Source organism: Mus pahari, chromosome 18 (genome assembly GCF_900095145.1).
Source record: "Mus pahari chromosome 18, PAHARI_EIJ_v1.1, whole genome shotgun sequence".
Lineage (NCBI taxonomy): Eukaryota > Metazoa > Chordata > Mammalia > Rodentia > Muridae > Mus > Mus pahari.
In genome coordinates this window covers 50,249,715-50,264,381 of record NC_034607.1, presented here as the reverse complement: position 1 = coordinate 50,264,381, position 14,667 = coordinate 50,249,715, and the positions used below count along the sequence as shown (strand labels likewise).

General features: G+C 42.1%; 1 protein-coding gene across 1 annotated transcript in view; it reads right to left on the bottom strand.

The window, feature by feature from the left end:
• Nucleotides 1-14,667, bottom strand: part of Plekhh2 (pleckstrin homology, MyTH4 and FERM domain containing H2) — a 111,867-nt gene that overhangs the window by 53,526 nt on the left and 43,674 nt on the right. Inside the window, exons 4-8 of the mRNA XM_021217699.2 lie at nucleotides 11,436-11,585; nucleotides 9,318-9,401; nucleotides 8,755-8,836; nucleotides 4,852-5,031; nucleotides 2,494-3,458 (exon numbers count right to left, since the gene is read on the bottom strand). Of these exons, the coding sequence (XP_021073358.1) occupies nucleotides 2,494-3,458; nucleotides 4,852-5,031; nucleotides 8,755-8,836; nucleotides 9,318-9,401; nucleotides 11,436-11,585 (1,461 nt within the window). The remainder of the gene's footprint in view (nucleotides 1-2,493; nucleotides 3,459-4,851; nucleotides 5,032-8,754; nucleotides 8,837-9,317; nucleotides 9,402-11,435; nucleotides 11,586-14,667) is intronic.

The following is a 14,667-nucleotide window of genomic DNA, read 5'->3' as shown; positions in this document are numbered from 1 at the left end:
AAGCGAGCTTACCGCCAAGCACTGGTTTTAGGTAAACCCCTTCTTTAACACTGTAACATTCTACATGTGGTAGCATGAAGCCAACTGCTTACAGTCACTAATTACACACAGATATCACCTTTAATATCTGTTACCATGGCTAGGATAGAAAGGGGGACAATGTACATTCAAAATCACAGCAGCGCATTAAATGTTACTGCCTTCTTACTTCAATGTACATTTCAATAAAATAAAAGGCTTTGGGTCAAATAATAAATGGATTTGAGTATCACACTGGAATGATTATCTTGTTCCAATAGTAGCTTATTGTGTTTCCTTCTCTTCTCAGGAAAGATCTCTGAAACAGGTAGTGCAAAGTTAGCATCACCAACTAACAGGAAGGATCCCAGTGGTTCCCAGTGTGTAAATCACTGTGCCATGCCTTCTATGAAAGATCTAAACTTGAACATAGTTGCCTGGGCCAGAACATGGAAGGCAAGAGATGTCATTCTCGTCTACTGGGCTGGCCAGTGGCAAGAGTGACTGGTACAAGTTCTTTGGTGACATTGATGATGGGGGCCTGTTTGATGCACTAGAGCCAAACAGAACGGGTGTGCTTTCTTTGAAAGGATTAGCACACAGAGATGAACTGCAGAGGTCAACACTAAAGCAGTATGAGTGGGAGCTTCGAGTCCACTGGAGTCCGTGTGAGCACGAGACAGACATGGAAGCAGGAAGGAAATCAGAGAGAGAGTCACCATAGATGAGAAGACAAGCCAGGTCACTTAGAAAACAGGCCATCAGAGGTAGTGTTGGCTCAGAACTTGCCCCACCAGAGTGACTATTCCATTCTGCATGATGCTCTAATTCAAACAGGGTATGCTTGCTTTAAATTAGCATCTTACTGGCTGAGGTAGCTAGAACATCTCCCGAAAACCTGAAAATACGAATTTTTGAACCTTTGCTCCGGGTCAGTACATTAGAAGTCTGAGAAGCATTCGACTTTTCCAGGACCAAATAGCTTGAAAAGAGGAAAGGAAGGAGAAGGCAAAACTGCAAAATAAAATGAACTTGAAAGCTTAACATCAATCTCTGAAGATCTTCAACATAACAACAACAACAACAAACCAAATCTCAGTGTCTTACTGCCTAAAGGTAACAGAGCTAGAATTCTAGAGAGCCGCACGCCATTTGCTTCTACTTTCTTGTGCACTGCAGAATTTAGCAATAAACAAGAGGCAGTTTCATGTGGCTACTGAAAGGAAAACATGTTCTCTTGAAAGTAAATAAAAAGCAGATACAGCTTTAAGTCTGAATTTCTATTAGGGAAGCCATGGCCACTATAATTTGCTTACAGTTATAGCAGCTACTAAATAAAATAACCATAATAGCAATTAAAAAAACATGACTCCAAAACCCAAAATACTTGGCATCCCAGACGTTTCTTTTGAAGTGAGAGGTTAAATTGTCCCGATATGGTAAGTCGACAAAGCAGACCAATTCACTTAATTTTAAAGGTAGACTATTGGGGCTGGTGAGATAGCTGGTAGGCTAGGGTGACAAACCAAGTTTGAGCCTAGGAACCTCCATGGTGGAAGAGAGTGACAACTCCTGCAGGCTGTGCTCTGATCTCCACACATACCCTGCAGCAGGCTTGCCCCTGCCATTAATACGTAAGTGCGAAAGCTTAGAGAGAGATTTTTGTTTTCTTAAAAATCAGGCAATGTTGATATGTCTAAGAAGTATCTAATCATTGACCAGTTTGCTTTTGTAGTCACAATGTTTCCAAAGAGAAAACAGTCTCTTCTAGGTTAGTAAGAAACTAATCCAGCTGAAGTAAGGGCTTTGTAAATTGACAAGGAGTCACGCAAAACCTCTGTTAATCAAGCGAAAAGCAAAAAGCTCAGAGCCTGAGCGGGAAGGCGACAGTGCTGCTTCCGGAGCACTCCGTGGCAGCAGTTGAGGAAACCCCTCCCTCCCTCCCACCCCATCACGTGTCCTGGGTCAGGGCCTTCAGGCACAGAACACCCCTGCTCTCCATATCCATCCACATCACCGCTGTGTGGTGGGTCCACACAGCCCAGCACCGGTCCTCTCTCCGAGCTCCAGAGGAGCGGCTCCACAGGAAACAAGCATCTTCACACTGGATGAGTTAGAGGAGTCCCTGGCCTCGCTTCCCTCCGAGCTCCAGCTTGGGCCTGAGTGAACAAATCTAATTCCAAAGTCTAACATTGAAAAGCTCATCTGCCCCCGCCCCAAGGCTCTCATCCGTAACTAAAATCATATTTTGAATTCCCATCTGTCTTGTTTCTCAATTGTTCATAACACGGTTGGGGAAGAGAAGAGGAAACTGAATTCTGAAAACTGAGAATTGTCAGAACAATGCTGAATGTGAAAAGAAACGGGGTGAGGGTGTGTGTGTGGGTGGGTGGGGGTGCGGGTGCGGGTAGTGTGAAACCTGAGTCTGTGCTGAGAACAGGCCCCTGAGCACGTGCTGCAACCTGATGTAATTACCCAAGAGGGGAAGCGGTGCAGAGGAGGAGTGGGGGGTTTGCTGCACGGGGCCTTCTTGGGGGCCTCGCTGTTTTCCTGGTCATCTGCACACGGAGAAGAATCCTGGGAGTCATAGGAAAATAAGCCGTCTTCACAACCGGTGTCCATGCTGTTCACAGCCTTGGGCCCGTCCCCATCAACCACGTCAAGGTCCGTTTCCTGGGGCCTCAGCGGCCGGATCATGCTTATGGCGTTCCGGTTCGTGCCAAACATCCGGTCGGAGCATAGCTGTGGCTGGCTCAGGTGTCTCTTGGTGAGTGCCACACTTATACTGAAAACGTTGGGGACCCTGAGCTTTGGGGGTGGCTGGAATGGAGGAGGCACTAACGGGGCTCCTCCTTTTCCAGAGAGTGAGTTAGGGTATCTGGGAGTTAAAGCTGGGGTTAAAATAGGGCTTGGGGTGTTGGCTTCGCTGGATGAGGATGTATAATCCAGTCTCTGCAACTGAAATTTCTTATTCAGTTCATCTGAGGAACTATCTTGCTCCTTTACTCCTGACTGAGACCTCCCCTTTGTAAGGTTACCCTGAGCTTTCCATGGTGCCTTCTGCTGCCAAGAACACAGCTTCTTTTGCTCGGGTCTATTCCCATCAAAAGTCTCTTCTTCGAATATAGAACTACTGTCATCAGATGCTGTGAGGTAGGCTTCGCTGCCCAGCCTGCCGCACTGGCCACCCTCCTCAGACGTGTGGCTGGAAAGGGTGGACGTGCATCTGGACTTAGATCTGCCCTTGCTTCCATCGTCCTCGTCTGAACTCCAGTCACTCACTGGAACCCCGGAATTCTGGGACGTACCACCATCCGTTGCAAAGCTTGCTCTTGTTTTCCGGTTCTGTTCTGAGCTGCAAGAGGTCTCGTGCAACTTTCTCTGGCTTCTGCTGTTCTCTTGGACTTGGTTGTCCGCAGGCTTCTCTGCAATTTCCATCTCTAGAGGAAGACACAGCACATTGGCAGGTTGCCTTTAAAACTGACAAAACTAGACTGCATGTGTGCATTGGCGCTGCCTGACTTAACTACACTGTAGAAGCTGGCAACGTCATGAGAATATGGTCAGCTTCTACTGTTCTTTGTTAGTTTTTCTGCCTTCTTAAGCACGTTTGAAAACTTCAGAGTTTATGAAAACATATAATCCTTATACTTCAATTTAATTGTTTCAAAAGTAAATTGGTTTTTACAAATAAGTATGTTGGGGAACGGAAGTTGGCAACAATCTAAAGAGAGAAGGAGCTGAGTGTGAAGAAGAATGAATTTGAACATCAAAGAAAGAAGCTGTCCCCAAAATGAGCACCATTACTTCCATTTTTAGAAAAGAAAAATGACAGCCCTTTTCCCATTAACCTGCAAAATCATCATAATGTAAGCCTAAACATGAATACAAAACCATAATTTCAGAAACCAACTTTGTATCCATGCTTCAATACATAAAATGTGTAAAATCACAGAAAAAGCTTTCCTCTACTCTCTGTTTAGCTGTAATTCCGTGTGTTTTATAATAAGAGCAGCCTCTTTAAATGCCTGTAGATACAAATTCCATTTGTTAGCACCGGGAGAAATGGAACGTACCAATAGCTTCATAAATAATGACTTAAAACTCCAAATTGAATAGAAAAGAAACTCTGAAAACATAAATATGAACCTCACAACTAAGGAACAAGAGGCCAAAACCACAGGCAATCTCAAGTTCTGCGGCAGGGATTGGTTACATTGTCAAGGTTTCTGTAGCAGGGATTGGTTACATTGTCAAGGTTTCTGTAGCAGGGATTGGTTACATTGTCAAGGTTTCTAGAGCAGGGATTGGTTATAGTTTGAAGGTGTCTGTAGCAGGGATTGGTTACATTGTCAAGGTTTCTGCTGCAGGGATTGGTTACATCTTCAAGTGCTGAGCTTCTGCACAGGCAGATTCAGCGGTGCTGAGCTGACCACTGAGAAGGTTTCTTGGGAAAGTAACAAATGTGAGTAACAGCAAGAACTAGGTCCCAAGGAAGCCTTCCACTGAAAAAGCATTGTGTAGTTTTCAAAATGTTAAAACCCAGCTGAGAGGCAGCTTTTACCGCGGTCATTTTTCTCAGGTCTTGGAAGGGAACTAGAGTGGGATGTAGATAAGTTGCAAACTCAGGCTTCCCTAGAACTTTTAGGAAAAGTCAACAAACAAGATTGCCTGTGAGGTGTTGCCACCAGGCTGCACCAGCAGGCAAACTTTAGAGGGAGACTGAAAATGAAGGGCACAGGACCAAGGCTGGATTATGTAGGCAGTATTTTCTTCTCTGAAGTAACAAAAAATAAAAAGTAGTTCTCAAAAATGTCCCCCACTAGTAAGTACCTTCTACACATCTTCCTTCGGTGATCTCAGGTTCACTTGAGGCCATCTTGCTCACTTCCTCGGATCTTACTACACAAGGAGGACTCTCTGCTCGGGACAAGAAGCATCCAAATGTCAGGTTGCGTTGTCCTTCTGAGGTCTTTGGTGTGGAGACACAGGATATCTTCTTCTCTTGGAGCTCTGTTAGGTCATTAAGCAAAATGGAGTTGAATTTTTTATAGCGGTTTATTAGAACAGCTGAATGAAAACATAAGGACTTGCATAAACCACTCTAAATACCAGACAAAAACAAAAAAGACTGAATTTCCTCTTATACATAAGTATACATTATACATAAGAAAATGGAAAGCCTGATGAAGAGCATAGAACCCTAAATCTGTGGTGTGTGTTGGGGGGGTGTTGGGAGGGGATCAGTGGGTAAAGGTGCCTGCTGTCAATCCCGGTGACCTGAGTTCAGGCCTCAGATTGCTAACTATGGGTTTAGCCCATCTCTGGGGAATTGACATTGTTGTTTGTAAGGCCGAAAGCATGGAGATCCTAGGAAGAAAAGTTCCTGAGGAAATTAACTTCAGGGCACTAGGAAAACGACGGAGGTGAGGTGGGTTACCCTAAATAGCAACTGATAATAAAGACAAGCATTTCTTCAGAGGTATCTTTAAATAGTGTATGTTGATCATCTATCACATAATGGATTCACAAAAATAGTCATGACTATATACAATTAGTCCTCAATTCTATGAATTCTGCATCTGTGTATTTAATCAATGGTGAATCAAAAGTATTTAGAGAAAACAACTGTCTCTACTGAATATATACAGATATTTTACTATGAGACATTAAAAAATACAATCTAACAAATGTTTATACAATTTTTACCTTTCAGTTGGCATTATAGTAACCTGAAGATGATTATAGGAGAATGTGTGCAGACCATTATATGCAATCCTTGGGACATTTTATTTAAGGACCTAGAGCATCCTCAAAGACTGGTATTCATGGGGATCCTAGACTCAATCCTCTGTGGTACTGACAAACAACTTCATGTGTATGTATGTATGAATGTGTGTGTATATGTATATTATAATATATACATATATTTTGTATTCTGTGTACAAATATATAATATATAGTTTATAAAATATCCATACATATTTTGTAAGAAAACTAAATCTAGCATATATGTGCTATCTCTGCTCTAGCCTAAGGCTAGTTTCCAAGGATCAGAACCACTTAGTATCTAAAACCCAAGAGTCTATCAATGAAGACTAGAATTGCAAGCCAGAGATATCAGGAAAATAGATAATATTTTGGAAACAGAAGTGGTACATTCAACCTATTTCAGTGATGGTGAATGTCATGAAAACAGGAAACCTTAATTCTACATATGGTCCTTCAGTCAATCATGGCGGACGGCTGTCTTTTATCATTCAGATGGAGGAGATGAAAGCATTAGCAGACCTTAAGCAGACTGTCTCACTAGGTGTAGTGGTCCACACCTGTCATCTCATCACTCAAGATGCTGAGGAGGAAGATGTAAGCCTGGGCTACACAGTGAGTTCCAGAACAGTCTGGTCTACACAGTGAGAAAAGTCCTGTCGATCAACAACTTTATATATTACTTCAGGAAACCAGTGCTACTATCACAATCAACATTTTTAATGTAAAAATATTAAATATTCTAGAGTAATAATATGGTTATTATTAGTAGCAGGACATTAAAATTGTCTTTAAATTTTATTTTCTTTCAGCTGGGCATGGTGGCACATGCCTTTAATCCCAGAACTTGGGAAGCAGAGTCAGGCAGATCTCTGTGAGTTTGAGGTCAGCCTGGTCTACAGAGATAGTTCCAGGACAGCCAGGGCTGCACAGAAAAAGCCTCTAAGAAACCAAAACTCATGTTCTTTCAGCCACACCAGTTTGTTCTTAGTGCATTGTGTGGGATCCATGGTTTTGAGGCCGAGGCTGCAGAGCTGAGGACCCATCCCAGCACTGCTCTGACCTAGTCTAGCGGGTGCAGCTGAGTGAGCGCAACACATACACACACCTATGGAGTCACCTCGTCCTCATCCAGGTGTGCACCTGAGTGGTTACCACCAGGATGTGTCTACAGAACTCTCTGTCATGACAGCTACGCAAGCCTTTGAGATTAGAAGGAAGGCAACCTCCGTAATGGAAAAATACAAAGGACAAGGTCTAGGCTGTACGTTTCTATAACAGTCAAGAAACAGGAGATGGGAAACCGGTGAGCTGGCTTAGTGGGTAAAGTGTTTGCCCGGCCTGAGGATCTGAGTGTGGATCCCTGGTATCCACAGAAAAGCCAAGTGTAGTGGCATAAGCCTTTAGCCCCGGGCCTGGGAAGGACAGCAGACACAGGTAGATCTGGGATCTTAGCCAGCCAGGCTAACCACATTAGTGAGCACCAGGTTCTGTGGGAGAGCCTGTCTCAAAAATAAGGTAGATAAAAGGTGATAAAAGAAGAGACAGGAAGTCAAAAATAAGGTAGATAAAAGGTGATAAAAGAAGAGACAGGAAGTTGTACACAGAAAGTTGTCTCCACGTACACGTGAGTGCTCTCTCTCTCTCTCTCTCTCTCTCTCTCACACACACACACACACACACACACATACACACACACAAAATGGATGAATAGAGAAAAGGTAATTTGAAGCAAATTTCAAAAAATTGAAAATAACAACTGATTTTCATTTCTAAAGCAAAAATATCTGAAATTAACTATTGAAATCAGTTTTACCATTTTTCAATTATTCAATCGAGTGTTTAATTGTGTCTGTAGGACATGGTGGAGGAAGTCTAGACTACCTCTCTAATGGTAAACCTACTGAAACTAAAGTAAATTCTATTGAGTAGACAGTTTAAATTCAGTCCACTAGTGTCAATGGTCATAGATGGCTGGTGACATCACTTCCTTCAATGCAGGAAGAAGCCAGGCTCTATGAAGAACTCCGAGGAAACATCTTTTCATATGTTTGTGGTGCTGGAGCTAAGACTGGGCCTTTTACACATGCAGTGCAAACACTAGCACTGGACTAAAACCCCAGCCTATGAACCCGTTTAAAAGCATGTCAGACCCACTGTGGACATCCTGGAGTAGCAACGGATACTCCCATTTGGCAAGATTCATCTCCTTTTCCAGAAGACTTGGTCCCGGAAAGCTTAGAGCACTGACAATGTGTGGGTGAGCTTAATTTTTTGGCATTTGCCACACCCAGAGGAGACATCTGGGAACCCACAGAACCATTCTGCAGCTGCCTTCAAGGAACCCCAAATTCAGGGGTGTGTTCAGAATGCATAAAGCCAAGGAACCTTGAAAGCCCTTGACACAGGGACAACTAAAATCTACATTTCTGATTTGTTAACCCCCAACTAAAGTTCAAGTTCAAGTCTCAGAATGCTGAAGAACAAACCTCTAGCACAAATCCTTCTACCATTTGGCTTCATTGTTACCCTCTCTGTTCCATCAAGATAACAGAGATGTAGCAGTACATTGCTTGGAAAAACCAACATGCTGTTACCATGGGAGACAGGACCGGCTGCCTATGATCCCTGATCTCTAAGGCTGACATTACCACGCAGTAATACTAGCAGATTGGATTCGTTGGTCTTTAAATGAATTGCCCTTTAGGAGAGAGGGGCAAAATTACCATGCAGTCATCTTTCTCCGACCTATGTAATGCCACTTTGATAAATTAATATATCATCACTTGTCACTTTTTGCTGTGGCTCCTCAGTCCAACTTCTCTTTGGAAGGAGAAATTCTTTTTCATTTACTGACAACAGCATCTTATATGATACTCATAATCATATCCTTAAAACACTAATAGTAAACTCCTACACAGCCAAGCACACCCATGGTCCTGCCTTAGTGAGAATATTCATTCATACCTTGCAACTTTGACTGTATTGCTTTTATCTCTTCAGTCTGGTTTTGGTTGATGAAACGAAGATTCTGATTCTCTACTTCTAGCTGAATAAAAGAGCAGAATGATATTCTTTAATACAAAATAATTTTTATGTTCATGAATAACTTATAAAATTTAGGAAATAGCCATATATAGTTACTCTATGTGCAAGCTGGTAAGCTCATTAGCACCGGCTATCAACCTGAACAATCAAAGTTTTTGTCCCTACGCATTTCTCACTGTAAAGCAATTTTAAAACAACTATTTCAGCATTTAGTCTGTGATTTTTTTTGATACAAATCCTATTAACTTTATGATATATACATGTAATATTCATAATTATTTAAAATCAACCCATTACAATGTGCCTGTTTACAGTCATCATCATGAGTATATCAGTGTTTTTAAATTAAAATATATAATGGATATCAAAAGACAGAACAATAACCAACTGGTCAGGACTTATTGTCTCACTCAGGGCTGTCTATTCTAAAGACTTTAATTAAAAGAAGTAAATAATAAAGGAAAAAAAGGAGCCATAAATACCTCATTTAACTTAACTGTTACCCATTCTTTGATCTTAGCTGCTTTTTCTTCTATTATTTTAGCTTCTTGTATCCTCACTTGTTTCTGAAATAACATAACAACTGGTTTAGTTTAAACATAAGCACCTTGGCTTGGAGACATTATATCATAAAATATGGAAGTCAAAACCACTTTGAACCTGTTTCCAGGTTAATACATTTACCTCCAAGTAACCAAACAGATTTTTAAAAGCCCAAATTGCCAGGCATAGTGGTACATGCCTGTAATCCTAGCCATTGGAGGCTCAGGCAGGAGGATCATGGGGTGTGGGCTAGCCTGAACAGTAGATCTTGTTAAAACAGAAATATGGGAAAGGGAAGGAAAGAAAGAAAAAGTGTTCAGCAGAGTAAGAAACGAAAAGGCACGTGCAGCTGTGACGATGACCTGGCGGACCACTTCACGGGACGTAAGAGCTCCAGGAAAGCAACCCTCTAGGCGTGTCGGAGGGATTTTCTAGATTGGATTGATTGATATGGGCAGACCTGCCTTAAATGCAGATGGTGTCCTTCCAAGGACTGGGGTCTTGGACCACCATTCACCTCTCTCTGCTTCCTGACTGTGGACACGAGGTGCAGCTTACTTGCTCCTGCCCCATGTCTTCCCTACGGTGATGGGTTAGACGCTCAAACTGTGAGTAAAGTAAACCCAACCCTCCTCAGGTTGCTTCTGTCAGGTATTTTGTTGAAGCAACACAAAGTATCCATCTATTCCACAAGCATTGCTCATAGGAGCAACAGGGACCCACCCCACCCCAGAGACTCATAAAATGCAGTGAATCCTTTGAATATATCAACAAAAGGAACCATTTCTGGACCCGCAGAATTGGATCTACTAAGTCAGGAGGAGAACACGAATCTGCTTAGGAGTAGGGTTATTTTCTCCTTCAAACAGTAGAAAACAAAACAACAAAACAAAACAGGAAAACAAACACTGAGAAACTCTAGATTGTCACATTTAACAACCTTAAAGCCTGGCTCTGGTCACAAAACTCCAGAGAAGTTTTTATGGCACATAAATCACATCGGGTGGGGATCGGGCTGCTAGGATGCTGAAAACCACAGTCCTAAAGCACTGAGCTCACCAAGAAGGGAAAAACAAATGAAAATGTTAATGCACTTAACAAACACAGCAGTCACATTAAATGGCTACCTGAGTGTCATTTAATCCTAATGAAACAAGGTCTCACTCTGTAACCAGGCTGGCTTTAATTCAGTATGTAGTAATCCTCCTGCATCAGCCTCTCAAGTGCTGAGATGACTGGATTGAGTGGTTATACCCAACTCCTGGTGGATTTTTGTCATAAAAATGACAGAACTCTACTTGTTCATAGGGAGCAGCTGGAAACAGGATAATTCTGAGCAGGATTAGTTCAAACATAATATGTACAAGGCAAATGATTTGTCTTTAGATAGTCTCATTATGTTGTGCAGACTGGCCTCACACTAATGATTCTCCACCGTCAGCCTCCAGGATTCAAGTATTTCAGGCATGGACCACCATATCCACTGTGGCTGCAAACATTTTATGCATGCTATAAGCTAAGTATGTCCAAATGAAAAACATCACATTTAAACTCTAAAGTCTGAATGTTAAAGAACACTGACACATCAAAAAAACTATTAGATCTGAGGTCAGAGAGATGGCCCAAGGGTAAAGGCATGTGCCACCATGCCTGATGTCGTGGGTTCTGTCACCAGGATCACGTGGTGGAAGAAGAGAACCAACTCCTGTTAAGTACCCTCTGACCTCTACATACAGAACACACACACACACACACACACACACACACACGAACACACATACATGATCAAGCATGAACACACACACATGCACACATACATGCACACACATGCACATATACACGTGCACAAGCTCACACATAATAAAAAATGCTAGATCTTTCCTTGAGGCCTTGTGTCACCCAAGACAATAATGGAATGACCTCTTACCTGTACCTCTTACCAACCCATGTGACATAATCCTATGAGTAAGATTCTCCATAGTACCATATCTAAGCTTTGTTTTTAACTACATATCAATGAGCACACATTAATACAATTGACGACTCAGTTTCCTAACCTGCTCTTCAAGCCGCAGCGCCAAGTTCTGAATGATGTCGTCCTTCTCCTGCATCACAGACTCCAGGTCTTGACACTTCTTATAGAGCCGTGTCTCTGATTCACTGGTCTGAATATTGGCTGCTTTTAGTTTCTCTTCCATAACTTGTACCTAAATTCAGAAGGTAAATTATGCCATTGTGCCAGACTTAATTTGTCAGAGTTTTAAGCTTAGAATTGCACTTTAACATTAGGTTCTTAAAACGTATGGCAAACTGAAAATATTAAACAGTAAGGTATAACGAATTGTAGCGATTACAAAATCTGAAGACTATTTGATAAGTGGTGTTACCTTCAGGGTAGGCACAAGAGATCATCAGACTGCTGCAGATACACAGAATAAAGCCCGTGTCAACTAGAGTAATGACAGTGTGCAAAGTGCCCATATGGAAGCAAACGTTCCTCATATGTAGGCAAGAAAAGTATACAAAGAAAAGTAGTGATATGTAACTGTAATGTGTGTGAGCAGTGCTTCTTTAAAATTTAAAACAGACTCCTCTTGCATGTTCTGCGAAGAACACTGAGACATAAGGAATCTTTGAAGGACATGAGTGCAGTGTCTGCTCCCCCCCCCCCCCCTGTTACTACCTTCTACCTATCCCTGCCTTCTTTCTGCAGATCACAGACCCAATCCCTGCATGGTAGAGAGCCTAATGTATCTGAAGCCTCACCTGAGACTTCATGGGAAGGTCTAAATAAGGAAGGAATTTATACACTATTCTATAATATAATATTCTAAATAGGTAAGAATGTAATTTTATCAGAAGCTCAGCGATTATAGATACGAAGAAAGACACGAATGCATTTGAGGAATTGTAGATGATAATTCAAACAAAGCAAATTGTCCATCATTTTAATAACATCAGGGAAAAAATGTAATGAATTCTTAAAGTCAGTTGAAATTTGGACATGTTTGACTACAGGATATTTTTAGGAGAAAGCTGTAAAAGTAAGTTTGGTTTTATTTTTTAAAAACATGAAACCAGGTTTCATCTGTGGGTTCACTGTGTAAATGGAACTAGGATTCAGATGCCAAAATTGTTCTAATTAAATAACACATGCACACATGGTATACACATACAGAGAGAGACGCATACACTCACACAGACAGAAATACACACAAACACACATACATACACACAATACACATTCACACACACTCACCACATGCAACACACATACACAGAGAAAGAGACATACATTCACATACATAGACAGACACATAGACAAAAACACACATATACACACCACACACACACCACACACACACAACACAGAGTACACATACACAAAAAATACATACACTCAAACATACACACAGACACATACACACATACCACTCACACACCACACATATGCAGTACACATACAGAGACACACACATACACTCACACATAAATACAGACACCTACACATATATACACACAGACACACATATAGAAACATTCTCAATACTCATTTACACACACATACACACAGACCACACATAGGTATATATACACTCTCACACACAAACTTATACACACATACACACACATTTACCACACACACAGACACACATGCAGCACATATACACAAAAAGACACATACATACACTCACACACAGGTAAGATGCATACACACACTCAAACACATACACACACTCATACACACACTCATACACTTATACACATACATTCATATACAAATACAGCACATCTGCATACATTCACTTACACACAGATAAGTACCACATGTACACACTCACACACACACTCACACACTGTGTCTCACATGTGTATATATATATATATATATATATATATATATATATATATATACATATATTCACACGCACACATACATAGCTGAAAACTTTAAAAACAAAATCAAAGGAGGAAAACCCATTCTGCTTTATATATATATATATATTGGTTTTTTGAGACAGGGTTTCTCTGTTTAGCCCTGGCTGTCCTGGAACTCACTCTGTAGACCAGGCTGGCCTCGAACTCAGAAATCCACCTGCCTCTGCCTCCCGAGTGCTGGGATTAAAGGCGTGTGCCACCACGCCCGGCTTTTTTAAATAATTTAAGTAGCATAATTAACATAAAACAGTGATTTTTTTGGGGGGGGGGTTGGTTTTGGATGAGCCATAAAAACTCCTAAAGACAAAGGTTTACCTAAGAGATCTGCCATGAAAAATAGCCCAGCGGGAGAAAAATAGGCAGCCAATACCCAATCTCCAAACAGCTTCCCGGTTATTGGCAGGATATTCTGTAGCGATAGAAGTTTAGGAGAGTAGTGTCAGATATGTCAGCCCCTCTCCGAGAATATCGTGATAGAAGGTCGCCCTCAAGCTTCAGTCAGCTAAGGACCTGCTGCCCAAGCACGAAGACTTGAGTTTGCATCCCCAGCACCCACATAAAAGCTGGGCATGGCAGCTCCCAGTGCTAGGAGGAGGCCAAAGGTAGATCCCTGGGGTTCACTGCCCACCAGTGTAGCCAAATCCATGAGCTGTGGGTTCCGTGAGAGACTCTTGCCAAAAACAAGGTCAACCCCATCAATGAAATGGCTCTATGCAGTGGTCTGAGGTTAAGAGACGCACAGCGACGCAGTGAGTGGATAACCGGAGAGTGTGCAGCCCTAAACAGGATAGCTATACACACCCCTTTCTCCTACCGAGGCTAAGAGGGCGGGGCTGGGATGGCAAAAGCCATCCTGCAAGTCTGGAGTCCTGGAAGTCTGCTGGGAGATATGTCCTCCAGGCAGGACAAGGTCCTTGAACTCACGAACTCCTGCCAGAGCCACTGTGGCTGCTGCCACAAGATCAAGCCAATCAACCTTCTAACGTGGAGAATGAAGAGCATTCGAGGCCCTGCCTTTAGCGGAGTAACTACTGACAGTTGATGGCCACTAGGAGACAGAAAGTTTTCTATAGTAATGTGTGGATTCCATGCGTGGATGCTCATGGTCCATGTGTGCAGCTGGATTAATTGGACAAAGAGTGGAAAAAGAAAAAGAAGGTGGGGAAGGAAGAAGACATGATGGAGTTAGGGGAGGGGGTTGTTGAAGGAGGCCCAGGAGACACTGGAGTTGGGAAGTTGGCATGGGTGGACATGTATTCATCTGTACAGCTATCCCAAAATATTTTTTTTTTTGGAGACAGGGTTTCTCTGTGTGGCCCTGGCTGTCCTGGAACTCACTCTGTAGATCAG